At 42.9% G+C, this 20210-nt stretch overlaps 1 protein-coding gene across 2 annotated transcripts in view; it reads left to right on the forward strand.

Moving 5' to 3' along the window:
* RPL3L (ribosomal protein L3 like) overlaps window positions 1–20210 on the forward strand; it is a 134494-nt gene that overhangs the window by 103998 nt on the left and 10286 nt on the right. For both annotated transcript variants that reach the window (XM_078664180.1, XM_078664179.1), the window contains exons 8-9: window positions 13465–13560; window positions 13707–13826. In XM_078664180.1, coding sequence (XP_078520306.1) covers window positions 13465–13560; window positions 13707–13826 — 216 coding nt within the window. The remainder of the gene's footprint in view (window positions 1–13464; window positions 13561–13706; window positions 13827–20210) is intronic.

The following is a 20210-nucleotide window of genomic DNA, read 5'->3' on the forward strand; positions in this document are numbered from 1 at the left end:
ACATGGGCCTTCATGTTAGCTTAACGTTTGGGAAACTTGATGACAGGCACCTTAATGCAGGACGTGATTGCAGAGGCCTTGTGATTTAGGCCACTAAGAGAAATATGCATGGGTGACATGCACATACATGTAACATAGGGTATACGTAGGGGGCATCCTGGTCAGGCAAAATTTCATTTTCCTCATTCCCTCCTTGTCCCCTACATTACCCTTCAGGATACATCTATATTCATGAGACCGCATATTTGATCATACAGCATCATTTGTTCGTCTTTAATCCTTTGTATACGTGGATGTGGAACACATGCAGTTGCACACAGGCCGCCACACTGCAGACAGAGACAGCAACCAAATATTATAAGTAGTATAAGTCCTAGGAACGACACCACTTTCCATCCCCATGCCGATATTACACCCCAGAGCCAACTGGACAAAGTCCATGTGCCTGGGTCTTGATGTATATCATGAGCAATCTTGTGGAGTCTTGTTATTGCTGCGTACACAGATGGCGCATTATTTGGGATGAAAATGCAGCAAGTGGAGCCAATCACTCTACAGGCTCCGCCCCTATCCGCCAAGATGACGTCTAGAACGAGGCGATTTTGAAGAACGACAAGTCTAATAGCAGACTGTTCCTGGGTCAAGTTCGCCAGGGCAGATGCAGTCACATTCACTGCTGCTTCAAGAGTCCTTGTTAACTTGCGTATCAGTTTACTGTTTTGGACGGGACCTACAAAGAAAAAGAATCCTTTGTTGAAATCTGTATATTGCTCCCAAGCTGTTTCAGTCTGATCAATCCCTGAGGTATCTGTCTCCCTCTTTTGTCTAACATGTTCTAGTCGTGAATCTCTATGATAATTGGATGGGGCTAGAAAAACGGGTGGAAGCAGGAACGCTATATAACATGTCCCACCCCAGTCTAAGGGCAGATGTACATAGGCTGTCTGACCGCAAATGAAATAGGTATGGCGTGATGTTTTGAAAGAAGACTGTCCTTTATCATCAAACTCTACCACAGCGTTACACTCGCTGTGTCCCATGAGTACTGAGCCCTTCTTTCTGACACATAAATCACCTTTTGCTGGCAGGACTGAAATAAACGGTGGACCTGTATTTTGCTTGGGCTGAACATTTAACATTATAAAGTTAACGGATGCATTTCCCTGCTCATACTCTTCATTTTCTAGATCAGTTCCTTTCCTTTGGGGAAACCCTTTTTCGTCTGGGAAACATGCCTTATTCATTACTTTATTCAAGTTTCCATATATCCAGCCACCTGGATAAGCTATGTACTTTCTATCTATTGAGGTCATTAAAGCAAACCATGCTCCACATGAACCATTGTGTGAGAACGGTAAAGGATATAATGGCAGAACTCCCTTCGTTTTCTGATAAGGGGGCAGTTGGACACATACCCAGCAGTCAGTTGCATTGCTGGTCTGGTGAGAATGGTGTAACATACGAATAAATGTATTGTTACGTAGTGCAAGTCGATATGACAGTTCATGAGGTGGCAATTCACTAAATGTATGCTCTACAGTGCTGTTACTGGAAGAGTGCATATGTGAAGCAAAAGGAGGAAAGAAAACATGTAGTAATAAACTGACACAGATTATAACAATGCACAGAATAAAAAGAATGATCAAAGTAACTATACATCTACTGCGTAATATCTTGCAGTACTTAGCTTTCATTTGGGTTTTCTTGCTATTCTTGTCTGTGATCTTATACATGTCAGAAATCTAGTCTAACCGATTCACCACCGAGTGGACTTAGACAATTAAACTACGTCTGACTTACTAGATCTTAACTTACATTTATACTCCTGCTGTGGAGTCTTTTCTAGCAAAGGCGGCGCAAAGTCTGTATTGTCCTTATTGTCTGTATTGTTTATAGTCTTTAATGTTCCAGATTGTCCAAGATATTTTTTTTCAATGCTGCGCGTGGATCCACCCCTTGCGTTCTTCCACTTTCACTCCGGTCCTCGTGGTTAGTAGCACCAACTTCGGGGTCTTCCAACGTGGCTCAAGGGGGCTTGAACGATCAAAGTTCCGGACACATAAAAAATCGCCTGGTGATATGGCATGCTCCTTGACCTGGGTGTTGTCAGGGAAGGCGGCGGCAACCTGTGAATGACAAGAAAGTAGTGCAGACATCAAGGAAGCCAGGTAATCTGTCAGCATGTTACTGTCAACATCAGTAATTTTCTTTGGCATAGGCGTACCCCACATATTTGGCGGTCTACCGAAAACCACTTCTTACGGAGATAGGCCTGTTCTGGAATGAGCTACCATACGCATGTAAAAGAGGGCAACCGGCAAGGCTACCATCCAATCCACGCCTTTTTCTGCACATATCTTAGCTAGTTTCGTTTTGATTGTCTGGTTATGTCTTTCTACAAGGCCTGCTGCTTCGGGGTGTCTTACACAATGAAAGTTCCAATTATAACCCAACAGAAGAGACACTTGTTTCATTAATTCAGAGGAAAATGGCTGCCCGTTATCTGAATAGATGACACAGGGCAATATCTGGGGAAGAACTCGCGCACCAATTGCCTGGCTGTTGTCACAGCAGTGTAATCTGGAACTGGATACGCTTCTGTCCATTTGGATAGTGCACACACTACTACTAAGACATACTTGTAACCTCTACATCTGTCCATTTGGATATAATCCATCCGGAGAACCTCAAAAGGGTGGTCAGGAGGATGAAATACGCCTTGTTCCACCGGAATGCCTTTGCCTGGATTGAACTGGCAACATATCATACATGTTTGTACTTTCTGTTTCGCTGCTGCACGCATGTGCTTGTTACACCAAATATTCTGTAAGCTGTCTATCATTGCCTTCTCTCCCAAGTGTGCTGGACTATGTGCTGTGTTTATGATTACTTGTACCATGGAATCTGGAAGACACCATGTACCTTTTCCCTTAGTCATCCAACCTTGGTCAGTCTGGACCCCTCCTTGTTCAGTCCATTTCTTTATCTCATCTGTAGTGGCATGTGTCTGTATGTCTAGTACATCTTGAGAAGGATGAATGAATGAATGAACCGAATCTTGTTATGCGCATACTTAGCCGAATGGGCGTCAAGGCGCCTAAATCAAATATAACAGCAAAAAATCCCCCATTCTGCAACCTTCTCTCATTGATAAGCCCTCTTAAAAAGGCAAGTTTTAAGGGCTTTTTTGAATGTCTCCAATGTAGGAAGGGTTTTGATTAGGATGGGGATAGAGTTCCAGAGCTTTGGAGCAGCAACAGAAAAAGCTCTGGCTCCCCATCTAACTGATTTGACACGAGGAACAACCAGTTGACACAGTCCAGAGGAACGAAGATCTCGTGTGGGGACATAGCGCGTGATCAAGGAGCCGATGGCGCTCGGAGGGCCTTCCATAAGGGCTCTGTAGACCAGACATAGAATCTTGAAAGAGATTCTTTGATGAACAGGATCCCTGACTGTCATGCATTTTGTCAGTAATGGTACCTCTGTCCTTGTCGTGTCTGTTGGTGTCTGGGCTGTCTGGGCTGTAAGTTTAGCTGTTTGGTCTGCCAGGTCATTACCCTGGGAAATGGTGTCTGTAACTTTGGTATGAGCTCTGCATTTCAGGATAGCTATGGCTATAGGTCAATGTATTGCTTCTAACAGGACTTGAATAAGCGGACCATGCTGCTACTAACTCTCCTGCACTCGTTCTCATGCATGATCCATCTACATAGAGTATCAGGTCAGGGTCTGGAAGAGCAATATCTGTCAGGTCTTGTCTTGGTTTCGTCACTATATTCATTACTTCCACACAGTCATGTGGTGGTGCATTTACTGTACTTGAGGGCAAAAGTGTTGCAGGGTTCAGAATATTACAACGTCTGATCTCTATGTGTGGCTGAAATAATGTCAGTTCATATCCTGTCAGTCTCGCTACAGTCAAGTGTTGTGTCTGTGTCCTGTTTAAGAGAACCTCTACTGCATGTGGTACTTGTACTGTCAGAGGGTGCCCCAACACTATTGAGTCACTTTGTCTTATGGCTAGGGCTGTTGCAGAGCCTGGGCCCACTGGATCTAGTGTACTAGAAAAATAAGCACACGGCTTGTGTTTTCCTGTAGATCTTGTGTGAGGACAGATAACGCTGTTCCATCTCGTTCAGTTACGAAAAGCATAAAAGGTTTACTGTAACATGGAGTCGCTAAAACTGGCGCTTGACATAATGCTCTTTTTAATTCCTCAAATGCCAAGGTATGTTCTTGTGTCCAAGGGAGGACAGTCGGAGTGGCTGCTTCCTGAGTTTGTCAATTGTATGAGTGGTTTGGCTAGAAAGGCATACTGGGGACTCCATTGCCTGCAGTATGAAGTGAGGCCAATAAAGGCACGTACTTCCTTTTGTGTCTTTGGCTGTGAAAGGTTGTGTTAGCTGTCCACCCTCCTTGGAAAGCAAGTGTCCAAGGTACACCACTTGCTTTTCACAGAATTGCAGCTTTGAAGGGGACACTTTGTGCCCCTTGTCTGTCAGAAAGTGTAAAACTGTCAGTGATGCATTTTCGCAGTCTGGTTCAGATCGTGTTGCAATCAGGATGTCGTCTATATACTGTATCAGTGCTGTGTTGGAAGGCATGTAAATACTGTCCAGCTGTCTTTCTAATGCTTGACTGTAAATGCTAGGACTCATTGCAAGAGCGAAACTCCTGCCAATTATTCTGTTTACACTACGAGGGAAAAACTATTCATTTGCAAGCATGCACTTTCATGAAGTCAATGAAGCTTCCAGTGTTGACTGTAAGGAAGAGCAACTTGACCCCCACCTTATATAAACATTTCTTCCGCGGAAAGGAATTGGAGTATGGCCAATAACAACAAGACAGGCACTGCTCGGCTCTCCAAGAGGGAAAAGCCCTCCCTTCACAAAATATCTTTCCCTGGGAGCCAGGCCACCTCAAGGTCGAAAAACACATTCTGTGTAATTCAAAACATTTCTGTACCCAGGCCACAGGGCTTACCAACATTCTCTAACTTAACTGAAGCAAATTTAAAACGTGATAAAAAGCATCATAAAATCAGTAATTAATAAGGACTTATTTTTTTTTATTTCGTAGTTTAGACACATGCTAGCATTTTAAAATAATTATATCATAAACTATTGATACTAGCTGCAAAGGAAAAAAGAAACAGAACAACATGGCATGGAAACACACCACATTTTACTTTTTGAAAATAACATGTGAAACACCATAATTTTGCATTGCATAACCAAGATTTTCATAATTAAGTGTGCAAGCTCTACTATTCTACCTATTAAAAGGGCCAGATTCATCTTTTAAAAAAAAAAAAACATGTTTCCTAATTGAGTGGATTAACTGTCACACGCTATTCTAAAGGGCAGCTTGCATTGGGAAAAATAATGTATATTTTGTAGAACACATTTCTATTTAAAAAAAAGCACACGGTTGCATTACACTAATTAAAAGCACATTCTATGATGGGTCTGTTTTATATTTTCTTCTCAACCGTGCCTTTGAAAGGAACCCTCAGTCGTGAAAACATTAAAGCACCCTCTGTGCAAACCCTTATCTCAATCCGACTGATTTATTTACAACTTTACCGACCTCTGAGTCAAACACATTAAATCAAGTGTTCCAAGGCAAACCCACACGAATACGTGGATAGAATGTTAAATGAACACTTCTATACTCTCCATGCAAAATGTTACCATTTCAGTCAGCAAGCTGACAAAGCACATAGGCAGACCCAGCAACCAATGAAAAAGTTAAATCAAACCATCATTCATCTCACCACTCACTGACTTTTAGTGTCAGCTCACATAACCATGCATGTTAAACAGCATGTTAAAACATATACTGCCTTCTCAATACAAGATATTAACCCTTTGGCAGCTGAAGCACAATCATTCCCCAATGACTGCAGTACATGGGAAAGTCATGAACTCATTTCTCCACGTTATCACATAACACGTACGCACATCTTCAAAACCTTTTCTTCAAGCACTTGAAAGAGATCCAGCTCTCTCCTGCCTAACGTAATTGTTATATAGTGTATGTAACACGAGATAGCACGAGATGTGCTCGTGTCTATCTCGTGTATGTAGTTGTTGTTGGTGCACATGCTACTGCATCTTTTGAAGGTGGGAGTTGGAAAAGTGTCATAACGTGCTTGACTTGATCGGGAGAGCAGTGCCTTCAATAAACTCCTAAGAAACTTCATCCTGGCCCTGGTATCTTTTCCACACTGGCGACGAGGGTAAAAGGAATCATGGTGATCTTCAACCGATCTTCAAAAAAGGCTTTCAACTAATTATACGTAAAAAAAAAAAAAAAAAAAATTTTTTTTGGAGCCTTTCAAATCGAAGACTACAGCGCTCGTTGTTCACCATAAAGGAGTGCGGAGACCTACGAGTCAAATTTCAACCTTTTACAAGGTATTTCATTTAAAACTGTACCTTGTAATTCTTAGCGCGAGGTTCCCGACGACTGCGAGCCTGCTGCGCGAGGTCTTCGGTTATACTTCCAATTCCTTTAGAAATAGACGCATGGGCGACAAGCGTATGACGTCAAACGCTTGACAAACAAGCTCCACTTCTCTTAAAAAGAACGTGAAAACTACGGCGGCCATTTTGGAAAGGTGAATTTATCGATCTTTCCAATTCCTTCGTTTTTATTCAACTTTACAATTGAAGGAATACAGAAAATAAAGGCTTTAAAGCGGTGAAACATCGGAACAAGGTATCTTCTTGGATGTTAGTTTCTTTTGATCAATTTTATCAAACTTTAATCAAATACTGATAATAATAATAAACAATTGATTACACTACTGTATTAAACAATGAGTGGCATTGTTCCTCCTCCTTCATTTTTGGCAAATAAGGGTGATCCACCTATGGACTGGGAAATATGGGAACCAGTTTTTTTAGCCTATGTGGAAGTTTTGGAAGGGACAGAATGTGAAGCCGAGAGGAAACTCTCACTTTTAAAACACTGTCTTGGGGGAATTGGTTTAAAAGAATTCCTCACTCTTCCTGCTTTAACCAATCCTGGCGATAAAAATGTGTATGACCGTGCAGCAGAACAATTAAAGATAAGATTTGGAAAAAAAAAGAACGTTGTTATGGAAAGATTTATTTTCTATTCTCGTAAACAACTTGCGGATGAATCAATTGAAGATTTTGTATCATCACTCAGATCACTTGCTGTCACTTGCGACTTCGAACACATAACTTACGAACAAGTATTGAGAGACCAAATACTAATGAGAACAAATAATAAAAAAAGTTCAAGAAAGACTTTGGACAACATCAGATATGTCCTTAAATGCAGCAATTGACATTGCAAGGTCAATTGAACACTCCGAGAAATTCGTTAAAGAAATAAGAGGAAATGAAAAAGGAGATGTTTTCAGTGTTTCCAAAGATGGGGAAAAACTTAAGAAAACTTTTGTTCAGAAGCACGATTCTTATAATAACAAGAATGATTCCAGATTTAAATATAAAAAAAATGAAAAAAAGAACGCTCAATGGGTTTGTTTCAGATGTGGAAGTTCGAACCACTTAGCAAATTCTAAATCTTGCTCAGCACTTGATAAAATATGCTTAAAATGTAATAAGAAAGGGCATTTAACAAGATTTTGCAAATCTACCACTAGAAAAGTGAATATTGTTCAAGATGTGGCTGAGTATGAATTACAAAATGAGAATGATATCAACACTGTTATAAATATTTGTGGTAATGAAGGTGTAAGTAAGTTTCCATCTTGTGAAGTGATCATAGATGGAAAGATGATAAATATATTTGTTGACACTTGTGCATGGTATACCCTACTAGGCTTAGACATTGTAGAAAAGAATTGGCCAAACAAAAATTTACTCGAATCTGACATCTCACCAGGAGGATATACAGGACACAAAATTGATTTAGTTGGTTTTTTTTGGGGAAAAATCACTTTTGCAAGTGAGTCTACTTATGGAAAAATTTATGTTGCAAAGTCTGGACAATCTTTATTAGGATGGCCACACCAAGATCAACTAGGTATTAAGATAGACCCTAGAGCCAATCCTCCTGTATATTCCATTATAGGAACTAATGATTCTGACAAGGATCTAATGCTTGATAAGTTGAAATCTGAATTTTCAAATGTATTTAGTGGAAAACTTGGTCAATATCAGGGTTTTAAACACACTATTAAGCTTAATGATGGTGTGATACCTGTTCGACACAAGGTCAGAAATGTCCCTCTGACATATAGAGATAAACTAAACTGGTATCTTTTCCACAGTAATGATAACATGCTCTGCACACACCATAACCACATGGCGCTATTCACAAGCCATATTCACAAGAAACTCAACAAGTCATAATAATTACATGCTCTTCATAAACCATATTTACAAGGAGCTATTTACAAGGAACTCCACAGTAAACTTATCTGGCCGATGGGGGCAGGGGGAAATCTGCGTTTACGTAGTCTGGTGCGGGCTCTTCTAGATAGGAGGAAATAAAAGCCTCTGATGCTGTCAGCTTTACTCTACATACTCTAAATGGTACAGGTGGTGGCGTTCGTGACCTACTGGGTGTTTCTGAGGTGGTCACTCTAGCTAGTTCTTCTGACAGGACGGGATAAATACCAGTAATGACGGCATTTCTATCTCTGTCAGTCTGTTCTGTAATGACCCGTTCCCCCTCCTCCCGTAGTTCTTTTTCTTTGGCTTTTTCCCCTGCTTGTCTAGTTCTATCTGCTTTATTCAATTCTTTCTCTATCCTCCTATGTGACTCTTTGCGCCACAATTCAATGGCATCTTTCTGAGAGGGTCTTGACTTCTTTTTCCATAGCGCTTCCTCTACTCTCATAATGCATTCAGGATCCCATGTTCCCGAGATAGGCCATCTATATTTCTCCTCCAAGTCCTTTGTATAGTCTACCCAGAAATCCAAAAACAAAATGGCGTCTAACCCATGCTTATTATACATACAATGACCAGGTGTGTCTCTGGGCGGGATGTTAACTGACTCTTCTAGTATACCTTTTCTGGTCCCTATCTGACGCAATTTTGAAAACAGTGGCATGTTGAAACCAACACAATGGAAATACAATACACAAAAATAGACTGAAACAATCAACAATCATTCACACTAAAACATCATAACATTAAAACAAACATGATCTAAACCAATACAGAGAACTAAACATGTACTTGAAAAACTATATGCACTGGAATACAGTACAACCATACCGGTCTCAAAAATGAGACACGTCTTTACCGTGTCCACGTTTTACCATGGACCCGTCTTGACCGTGCTCGTGTGAACGAACCCGTCTTTACCGTTTTCACGAATAACGTGAACCCGTCTTTACCGTGCCCACGTTTTACCGTGGACCCGTCTTTACCGTGCCCACGTGTTACCGTGGACCCGTCTTTACCGTGCCCACGTGTTACCGTGGACCCGTCTTTACCGTGCCCACGTGTTACCGTGGACCCGTCTTTACCGTGTTCATATAAAATGAACCCGTCTTGAACTTGATGCATCCCCCATAGTGGTACTCACCGGGAAACAGGACTTGAAACTTGAAGGCCTCGGAAACTCGATACTACGCTTGCGCCTTGGAACAGGTGGGCCTCGGAAACCTCGGACCTTGCTCTCTCACGGGTGGGCTCTGGTTGGGATGATCCGCAATCCTCACCGCCTCGTGTGGACGCCTGGTCACAGTCCGTCTCCTCCGTGGGCCTGAGGGAGTAAGCAGGAAGTCCCGCTGGTGCGCACTTTGAAGTCCGTCACGGCTGTAGAAGGGGGCAAGAGCTGTACCTACGTCACCGGCGCGTGGGGTAAGGGATAGTCCCTGTATTCGGGCGCCAGATTAATGTGGTAAATAAAATATTACCCTTGCATAATTTCTAGGCATTAACAATTAGCATGTATCAAATGAGAGGCAGAGAGTCCGTGGTGTCCAAGTTAAAAGGGCTTTATTCCAATAACTCGAGTTAAGGGAGAATCTGTTCCTTCACCACTGAGGTTCAGGAAGGGTCTTCTAACAATTAATCTCTGAAAATCATATATATACATTTCTCCTTGTACATAGGGAGGAACGCTCGCGGCAGAGCAAGAAAGAAATAGATAAGAGCATGTGGGCGTGCATGAGGGTGTACATTTGATGAGTCATAGGTGTGTGATAGGTGGGTCATTGGTGGGTGGCTACATAGAGGAGGAGTTACATGGCAGGCTGGAACTTTGCCCTACTTGTACACGCAACTGGATCATGACGTGCAATTGACGTGTAACTGGGGGGAGCTGACTTTAAGTCTAGTAGAGAACCTTCAGTGTCAGGGCGACCAGCACATCTGGTACTATCTGATATCTTGAGTCGGGGATGTATTATCTGAAGCAAAGGTTGCTCATCACTAAAAGACAGAAAGGGCATATATTTCTTTGTGCATTGCAAGGGGGCTGTGAGCTTTCTTCAGATGCAAGTACTGTAATTACATTTAAACGGAGACAGGAAGGCTAGGTCTCTATCTCTACGGACGGGTTCTGTTTATTCTTGTTAACCGGGCAGGAATGTGATTCTGTACAACAAGCAGATAACTATTTTGCAAAACACTGTCTTGGCAACCCTTGCTGGGCCCTTTTCGGCTGAGCTAGAAGTATGCGAGGTCAGGGATACGTAACTGTAGCTTTCAGAGTGTCTGAGCCATGAAAAACCCTTAATTCAGAAAGTGGCTCAGGCTGAACCACAAAAAGGGTTCATTACGATATTTATTTAAAAGTGCACAATGCAAATACATGGGCCTTCATGTTAGCTTAACGTTTGGGAAACTTGATGACAGGCACCTTAATGCAGGACGTGATTGCAGAGGCCTTGTGATTCAGGCCACTAAGAGAAATATGCATGGGTGACATGCACATACATGTAACATAGGGTATACGTAGGGGGCATCCTGGTCAGGCAAAATTTCATTTTCCTCACTCTGATGCAATTTAATGGATGCTTGTGCATTAGACATAGGAACTCAGGATTCACTGAACGGACATGATCCTCCGCGATTGGCTCGCACTCACCCAAAAATTCAAATGAGCCCCAAATCACCATCAAAAAGGTCACCTGGCCTAAAAACAAGAAAGATGTAAAAAACTGCTTTTAATAAATACAAATACTAAACCTAAACTAATTACAAGTGGGCCAGATAAGTTCTGTGCAAAGCCCTATGTGTTAAGAAGTTGGAAAATACAAGTTGGGCGAAGGTTACTGCAACGTCATTGAATACTTAAGGTCCACCCGCCTCTAAATGAAGTTTATGGACAGAGAGTTTGGTGGGGAGGTTACTCTGTTGCTTTTGCGATGGAGTGCCCTATCCTCCAAACTCTACATTGGGCCCTCATTTAGGGCTGCTTCATTTCTCATGTCACATTTCTAATGCTACGTATGTGCTCCCCTTCCTTCCAGCGAATTAACTCTCTGTTTACAGGTTACAGTGAACGGGTAAGTTCATGTGGGTGTAAGAAGTTGTTGGCACGTTGCCCCTCTAGGCTATGCCAGAAACTGTTTAACTTTTTTTTCAAAAAATTAGTAAATGAACTACAGGTACATTTACTCAACATTTCCTATATCCATTCTATAAATTTTTTCAGAGACCATGTCACCAAATCTAGGGTCAGGCTAGCTACAATTGGAACAAAAGGATGAAAGCAAACCACAGATGCCCTTTACCATGGGTTTTTGTTAAGCCACACTTGGGTGTAATACCAAAATTTCTTAGTCAGAATATCCTCTAACATAATGATGTGTTTACAAAAATATTGCCTCATATGAGTTAATAATAAAAACCTTAACCCAAAAGGACAATATTTTTTAAACAATGTTTAGGCCAAGTTATTTATCTCAGACAATATAGTTAACGAAGACATTCCGACATAAAGCTACTACTTCTTTTAGTAAAATTGAAGACATTTATAATTAGTGCTCAGTCATACCCTTCACTACTCCCTCTCTCAATCAACAGTGGCCATCTGAGCTTTGTGCAAGGTGTATGCAAAATTGCATATTTTTTGGGGAAAGTTTGTAAATATTTCACGAATTTGGTATGAATAAGCTTTTAGCATGAAATGTCCTTTGCTGGTATCTCACATTACTTTATTCACATGAGGTCATATTTTGTGTGAAAAACATGCACCCAGAAACTCGCAGGCGAGGAGGCATTGACTGCACAAACCGGTCACCTGCGGGTGAAAATTATACAAATTCATGTACCGCAGAGTCTTGAAAAAGTTAGCACATTTTGCATTACCCCCTTCCACTCAGAAACCACGAGATCATTTGCGGTGTACCCCATGGCTCATCCCTCAGCCCAACGCTGTTCAACATCTACATGGCACCGCTCGCCCCCATCGCCCGACTGCACGACCTCAACATCATCTCTTACGCCGACGACACCCAGCTGATCCTCTCTCTCACTAAAGACCCCCACACCACCAAAACCAACCTCCACAAGGGAATGAAGGCCGTCGCCGACTGGATGAGAAACAGCCGACTCAAGCTCAATTCAGACAAGACGGAGGTCCTCATCCTCGGATCCACCCCCTCAGCCTGAGATGACTCCTGGTGGCCGACCGCACTAGGAACAGCTCCAACACCCACCGACCAAGCACGCAACCTAGGGGTCATCCTCAACTCCACCCTCTCCATAACGAAGCAGGTCAATGCCGTCTCTTCCTCTTGCTTCAACACCCTCTGTATGCTCCTCAGGATCTACGAGTGGATCCCCACCAAAACGAGAAGGACGGTCACCCATGCCCTCAACAGCAGCAGACTGGAATACGGAAACGCCCTCTATGCAGGAGCCTCGGCCAAACTCCTGAAACGACTCCAACACATCCAGAACACCTCGCACGCCTGATCCTCGACATCCCTCGCCGCAGCCACATCACACCCCACCTGAGAGACCTGCACTGGCTCCCCATCAACAAGAGGATAACCTTCAAGCTCCTCACCCACGCACACAAAGCACTCCACAACACCGGACCAGCATACCTCAACAGCCGACTCAGCTTCTACACCCCAACCCGTCAGCTCTGCTCCGCCGACCAAGCCCTCGCCACTGTCCCTCGCATCCAAAGAGTGAGCACTGGTGGCAGATCATTCTCCCACCTCGCCGCCAAGACATGGAACACCTTTCCTTTCCGCCTACGGCAGACCCAAGACCTACTGACCTTCAGAAGTCTCCTCAAGACGTGGTTCTTCGAACAGTAGCAGCATTCCCCCACCCCTTAGCGCCTTGAGACCCTCACGGGTAAGTAGTGCGCTTTACAAATGCTTGATTGATTGATTGATTGATTATGCGAATTTCAGAAATTTAGCACATTTTGCCTATGTAATTGAAATGTTCACCAGGTCAATTTTGCGCATAGAGCTGTACTGGGACAAAGCATTGACTATAGAAGTCCCTCTAACTTTCTCTTTTTCTTTTCATGAAGGGTGGATTCCCTCACTATGGTCAAGTCAACAATGATTTTTTGATGGTGAAGGGCTGTGTAGTAGGATCTAAGAAACGCGTACTTACACTCAGGAAGGTAAGCATTGCAGGCATTGTGGTAATTGTCAGAACTGAGCAAGGCCTTTAAGTGTGTAGAAGTGCAAGCCAAACTTGCAAATCTAGTTCAGACCAGGTTGCTTTCCGCTGAGCCCAAATGTGAGAGTTTCTGCTTTTTCCCTACAGTCTCTGCTGGTGCATACTAAACGGCAAGCCTTGGAGCCAATCGAACTCAAGTTCATTGACACCACCTCCAAATTCGGCCATGGACGCTTCCAGACGGACAAGGAGAAAAGAGCATTCATGGTAAGACCATGCCCATCATAGATAGAGGACAGGTGGGCCTCCCTGTTTTGGAAATAAAACAATGAGATATGTCTGTTGGTGAGACATTGTCTATGGGAAGACTTTGCAAGAGATCTAAAGGTCTGGGGATGCATCAGCAAGATATGTCTGCCTGTCTTTTATGATGAGAAGGAAAGGATATACCTCACTCTTGTAGAAAGGGCATGAATGAATAAGCTGTATCTGACAGGGAATAATTGATGCAAAATTACATGTCAGTCCCAAAGCAACGCAATGAGCTACATCCATTATCGAAAGGGAATAAATGAGAACTGCCCACCAGAGAGAGTGAATGAATTTCCAGTCTGGCTTCATTCAAAACTGTAGCACTGAAACAGCCCTACTGCAAGTGGTTGATGACGCTCTGAGGATCCTCGACTCGGGGGGGTCCTGTCTTCTAATTTTCCTTGACCTTTCTGCAGCCTTTGACACTGTCAATCACAACACCCTCCTCAACATTCTTAAACAGAGAATGGGCATGGAGGGCACTGTGCTTAAATGGTTTGCCTCCTTCCTCTCTAATAGATCACAAAAGATCGAAATAGCGAACAGTCTTTCATCTCCTGTGGCGGTAGGTCAAGGTGTTCCTCAAGGCTCTATACTTGCACCCACATTGTTCAACCTCTATTTAGAACCACTAGGTAATCTCCTAAGTAAATCCGGGATCCACTACCATCTCTATGATGACAATACTCAAATCTACCTCAAGGTTGCCTCTACTCACAATCTCTCGATCCTAAGCTCTACTCTCGACTCCATTCATAACTGGATGTTTACTCATCAACTGATTCTGAACCCCTCCAAAACCCAATTCCTCCTCTTCTCCTCTTCAATCTCTCCTCCCCCGGTGCAATCATGGATGGATCAGTTGAATCTACTGAACACTAAACCCATCATTGCCGACAGTGCAAAATCCCTGGGTGTCATCCTTGACAAAAAACTCAATCTAACCCCCCACATCAATTCCATTGCAAAGTCTGCTCGTTACCATCTGCGCCTTCTTTGGGGAATCCGTCGCTTCTTCCCGGAGCAGGACCTTATAACCCTGGTGCAATCGCTGGTCCTCTCCAGACTTGACTACTGCAATTCTCTTCTTACTGGCCTCCCCGAGTCCCACCTGTCCTCCCTTAAATCGGTCTTCCATTCAGCAGCTTGTTTCATCTACGGGGCCAAAAGAAACGACCACATCACACCAATGTTATCCACCCTCAGCTGGCTTCCAATCGAGGCTAGAGCCATCTACAAGACTGCTTGTATCACCCACAAAGCCTTGCACTCCTCTTCTCCTCGCTACCTGGCGAATAAACTGAAACTCTCTGGATGCTCTAGACCATCACGTAATGTGGAAAATCTCCTGCTTGAACCTCCTACTTTCAAGAAGGAAAGAACAATGGCACAATCCTTTTCAGGCAACGCGGTGAGAATCTGGAACTCCCTTCCGCCGCAGCTCCGGACCACCACCTCCTCCCAGGCTTTCAAAACTAACCTCAAAGTTCTCCTCCTTCAAAGACACTTCCAAATGTAATCCATGCCCTCTCTATTATCTGAAGGAAGCCCTTCCACTATAGAAAAATCTACTTTACATGACTATGGAAGTGTCTTCCCAGTGTGTTTTTGTGGTTTGAGAGTCTGCCATTTATTGCAGTATTATCTTTCTTCCTGTGTTTGGTACTCGTGTGTAACATGCACCCGTCACTTTCTCGTGTAACACACTGTTTTCTACCTCTTACATTTGTTTATTTCGATACCTGCACAAGTGCCACCATGGCTCACGTAATGTTTGTTCTTGTGCTTGAGTGCCCTCCATATATTGCAGTATTATACCTCTATGTTTACTTTGTACACTTTTTTAACTTGCACACGTCACTTTTTCCTCCTGTAATGCACAGTTTTCTACCTCTTTTATTTTGTTGGTTCACAATTGTCACTTTTGAAATGCACCGTTTGCCACCTCTTGTATTTTGTTGGCTCACGATTGTCTTTTTTGCTTCATTTAATGTAACGTTTGCTTTTGTATTTTGTTCACTTGTAATGTTCTCATGTATCAGTTCTGTTCCTATTGTGAAGCGCTCTGACACCTTCGGGAAAAGTAGGCGCTATATAAAAACGCACAAATAAATAAATAAATAAGAATAAAGGTTGAGCATCCTAGGTAGTGAATCAATTACACCGGCCTATAAGACATGAGTTCTATCAATCAAGGGAAGTGCTGAAAAATGCCTATTTTATGGTGCAGATCAATTGACATACTGATCTGTCACATGAAAAAATGATTCAGTTCTCTCCATCATGTGAAGGGAATACATTTCCAGGGTTTGGAGAAATATGATCATCTCACCTCCATCCTGATGGAAATCCACTGGCCCGCTTTATCAGCCTGAGCATCTGTAAATCTAGCTGCATCATTTTAAAGCCAACGAATCTAGCCCCCAAATCTAGCTCACCATTTGTGGTGTTCTTGGGACACCCGCGGCCAGTAGTCCATCAGACTGCAAACTAAGAAGTGTGAAAAAGACAAAAACAAGACAACAGGCCTTTTCATCTATATACCCAGGACCCAGTGGATCTGGAACAACCTTGCTATATCCATCGGGACCACCCCAACGCTGCCCCAATCTGGGAAAGAGCTGATGGCCCCCTTTCTATAAAACACTAGATTACAATGCGTCAACCATCCACAACCCAGCACCCTCTCCTATCGTTGGTTGACTCAGTGCTTGTCTTTGCCTTTACAGCGCTCCACTGCCCATTGCTAAGTTCACGCTTTAGAAATACCACAATATATACATACATACAACCATACATACTTCTATTCATTATTATAAAAGTGAAAGTGGATAGTAAATGAATGAGACCTGTTTGTCGTATTAGACAGAATGAAGCAAAGAGACGTCGACCATAAGGAGAAGCTTGCATGGGGATTGAATAGATTATTCCTTTCTATCAGAGGGAGTGACTGTGAGTGAGACACGGAATGAGACTAGTGTGTTGGTTATCAATGACTGAATGATTAAGACGTTCTAGCTGGGACAGTGGATGAGTGAAATCTCTCATCTGGAGGAATATACCTGTCTGTCCATGAGTTAATCATATCCATTAAAAGGAGACAATGTGTGAGATGTCTCTATTATGGATGAGTGGTGAGTGAATAAAATCTATCCTGGAGTGAATAGATATGATATATCTGTCAGAAGGATGAATGGAGCTATACCTGTCAGTCACGTCAAGGTATATGAAGGCCCTGCCTGTGGTATGATGGGAATGATAAAGATTGGCCAATCGGGGGCACATGAAAGAGATCTGTCTTCAATGACATAAGTCAATCATTTGGAGAAGTGATTGAGACCTTTTAAGAATGCAGAACAGTGGCAGATTTAAGTTAAAGGTATTTATGGACAAGAACGATAGAGCACTTGATGTTAGTAGTGTGTGGAGTGTGAGTGGGTTGTGAAGGTTTGCCAAAGTTTATAGTGGTCTAGGTTTGATGTGGTTTGGGAGCAGTGATAGTGCTTTTTAGAAGTAAATATTTCAGTTTTTACAAAGTTTTAGTTCTCCTAAGGAGGCACTATTAGTAAAATGAAAGTTCCCTGTAATGTATTGAAAAATGAAGAACAGAACGACCGACCAAGGTCCAGCTCAACCAAGACACATGTACCATCAACAATCATAGGTTTGGTGCAAAACACTTCCCGCACCCGTCGTCCTAAGGTGCAAATCAGATCAAAATGTTCATCGGAAGGTGGAAGGTGCACTCGTTGAAATCAGACACAAGCTCACTTAGTCCAATAAAATGTCTTTCTTTATTCTGCTAATCTTTAGCAAGAACCTCACACAGCCAACGCGTTTCGTTCCGAGAGGGAGCTTCGTCAGGGCTATTCAGTCAAGGGGAAGGATAACCCCAAGGCAGTAATAAAATCCACGTGAAGCTACATCTCACCAGGAGCGGAGTCAGAAAAGGAAAAATATGTTCCTATAGCTAATCAGTATACAACCTCACAGTGCCAGAAAGTAGATGACCAGTGTGATAAAGACTTGTTGCAATAAGGATGGCAAATGCAAGGTGAGCTTAAATATCTTGGGATTATATTTTAAAGTTGATGTGTAGACGAAGGAGCACTTGTGTGCTCCCTGTGATAATACACAAAACGGATGGCAAGACTCGCGATGGCGCGCAAGTATCACTCTTCGTGTGGCACGGCGATTCCCGGCATGGTAACTGGAGAACCTTCCCTGTAATGTATGTGGAGTCTGTGGACTGTACATAAATGTTCAATTTGCTTAGATCTTTGAGGCAAATGGAACAAAAGTCTCCAGTCTGGAGAGCCACAAATACCACTACCTGAACATGATGAATTATCGATCTGAAAATTGAGTACGCTGGGCCTCTTTAAATGTTGGCAGCCAACACACTCCATCGCAATGAAGATGGAGTGTGTTGGCTTCCAACATTATGGTCTGCCCGCTCAATTTAAAAGCGGGCGGACCATAGTTCACAGGGAAGACTACTACGACTCTGCTGTGGCCAAACTGCTCCGATGGCCCGACAGATTAATGGCTGTCAGAGAACTGGCTAGATGTCTGTCTGCACAATTAGGATGGGTGGACATATAGCCGTATTTTACTGCCCATCACTGCCAGAAAAATCTTGGTCGTAAGGGTAGTAAAAAATAAAGAATGCTCCCTTCTGTGACATTTTTTTTCCACCAGAAAGAAAACAAAACCCCACTTTGGGATTTTATTTTTGAAAAGAAAAAACAGTTTGGTTCAGGTCTCGGTCATGTTGACAAGCCCTGCACCAAACTGCAAAACGTCTTGTCAGGAACCGCCGTGACGGGGGTTCCTGGCAATGCTTTAAGAAATGACCGCCAGCTGGGCAGTCATTTCATAATTTGGCAGGCGGAGATGCAGACAAGATGATGGAGTAAATTACTATGCCACCCTGAATACAACACTTTGGGAGGGGGTTGTACGTTATTGCGTTGAATGACGCCTTTGCATCTACTTTGGGGAGGTAATGTAAGAGACCATCCGGTTGTAGGCAATTCATGTCTGAAATCTCTCTGTTATTGGCATTGAAGGAATGACACCTGTTTGAATGAAACTCCTGATTCCTTGACCAACAAAGCTATCCATTGGATTAGGTACGTAAGAGGATGTAGATTAGTGATCAGGGAGGATATTCTGTGCACAAATAGGCTATCTTTCCAGGGCAATGCCTACGACTGCATAGAACTTATCTTAAGAAACCCGATGGTGGCTGGAGAACTGCTAAATTTAGAGTTTAGATCCTGTTCCCCAGATTACTCATGGATTCAGATGAGAGCAACCCCCCCATTCCTGGAAGCCTATAAGAGGGAAACGGGATGATAGTCTATATGGGGAAAGTTCGAGACTAGACTCGAACGATTGACTTCAATTCCTACCCTCAATCGAATCAGCAAGGGAAGCAGGCAACAATACAACTGTAGGAGAGGATGCTAGCTGTACTTTAGTAAACACTCCTACATATCAAATCCCACTTGCCTATCCCGCTGATGAATTAATCCCCCCCATTACTCACCAAGAACCTACAGGGGAGGCTTGCCTTGTGCCCTGTGCCGTTTACTCTGGTTCCGTCCTCTCATGGAATATAGCTGGCCTAAAGGCAAAGTTAGAGTTACCGGTTTGGGCATTATTTATTAGAGAACATGAAATATGCCTATTTCAGGAAACTTGGGCCCTGGAGGAATTACACTTCCCTGGTTATCTAAATTATAGTATCCCTGCAGTGAAGGAAGGGAAGGGGAGACCATCTGGAGGGCTAACTATCTGGGTAAGACAGGACCTGGGGATTGTAGTAAAATCTATTCCTACTAACCATAGAGATCTCCAAGTCCTATTACTAAAGTTTCCAAATCTTGTTCCAGTTTATGTTTATAATGTGTATGCAAGAAGTACGGGGGGGGAGAAAATCAGAGGCTCTTGTGCTCTTGGAAGATTTACTGGAAAACCATTGTACACCTTACAATGTAATTGTTGGGGGGGATTTCAATGTAAATTTTGAGCCTCTCATGAAAGGAAGCTGGAAAGTGTCAGAGGAGGAGGACAAAGTGTGGGGGATCCCCAAATTAGAACTTGAACCAGTTAGTAAATGGACTGATATAGTGGTTCAAAGGAATTCTATCTGCTTAAATAAATGTCTAAGAGCAGCAAATGGAATACCCGCAGGTGATAAGAACGGGGCACTCACATTTAAAAGTGGTATACGTAAGAGTAAAATAGACTATATTCTGCTCAACCTGGGTCTGTGGAAATACCTTCAAGATATGACGATTATAGATAGGGTTGAGAGTGACCACAATCCCT

The sequence above is a fragment of the Lissotriton helveticus genome, chromosome 10 (assembly GCF_964261635.1).
Source record: "Lissotriton helveticus chromosome 10, aLisHel1.1, whole genome shotgun sequence".
NCBI classification, from domain to species: Eukaryota; Metazoa; Chordata; class Amphibia; order Caudata; family Salamandridae; genus Lissotriton; species Lissotriton helveticus.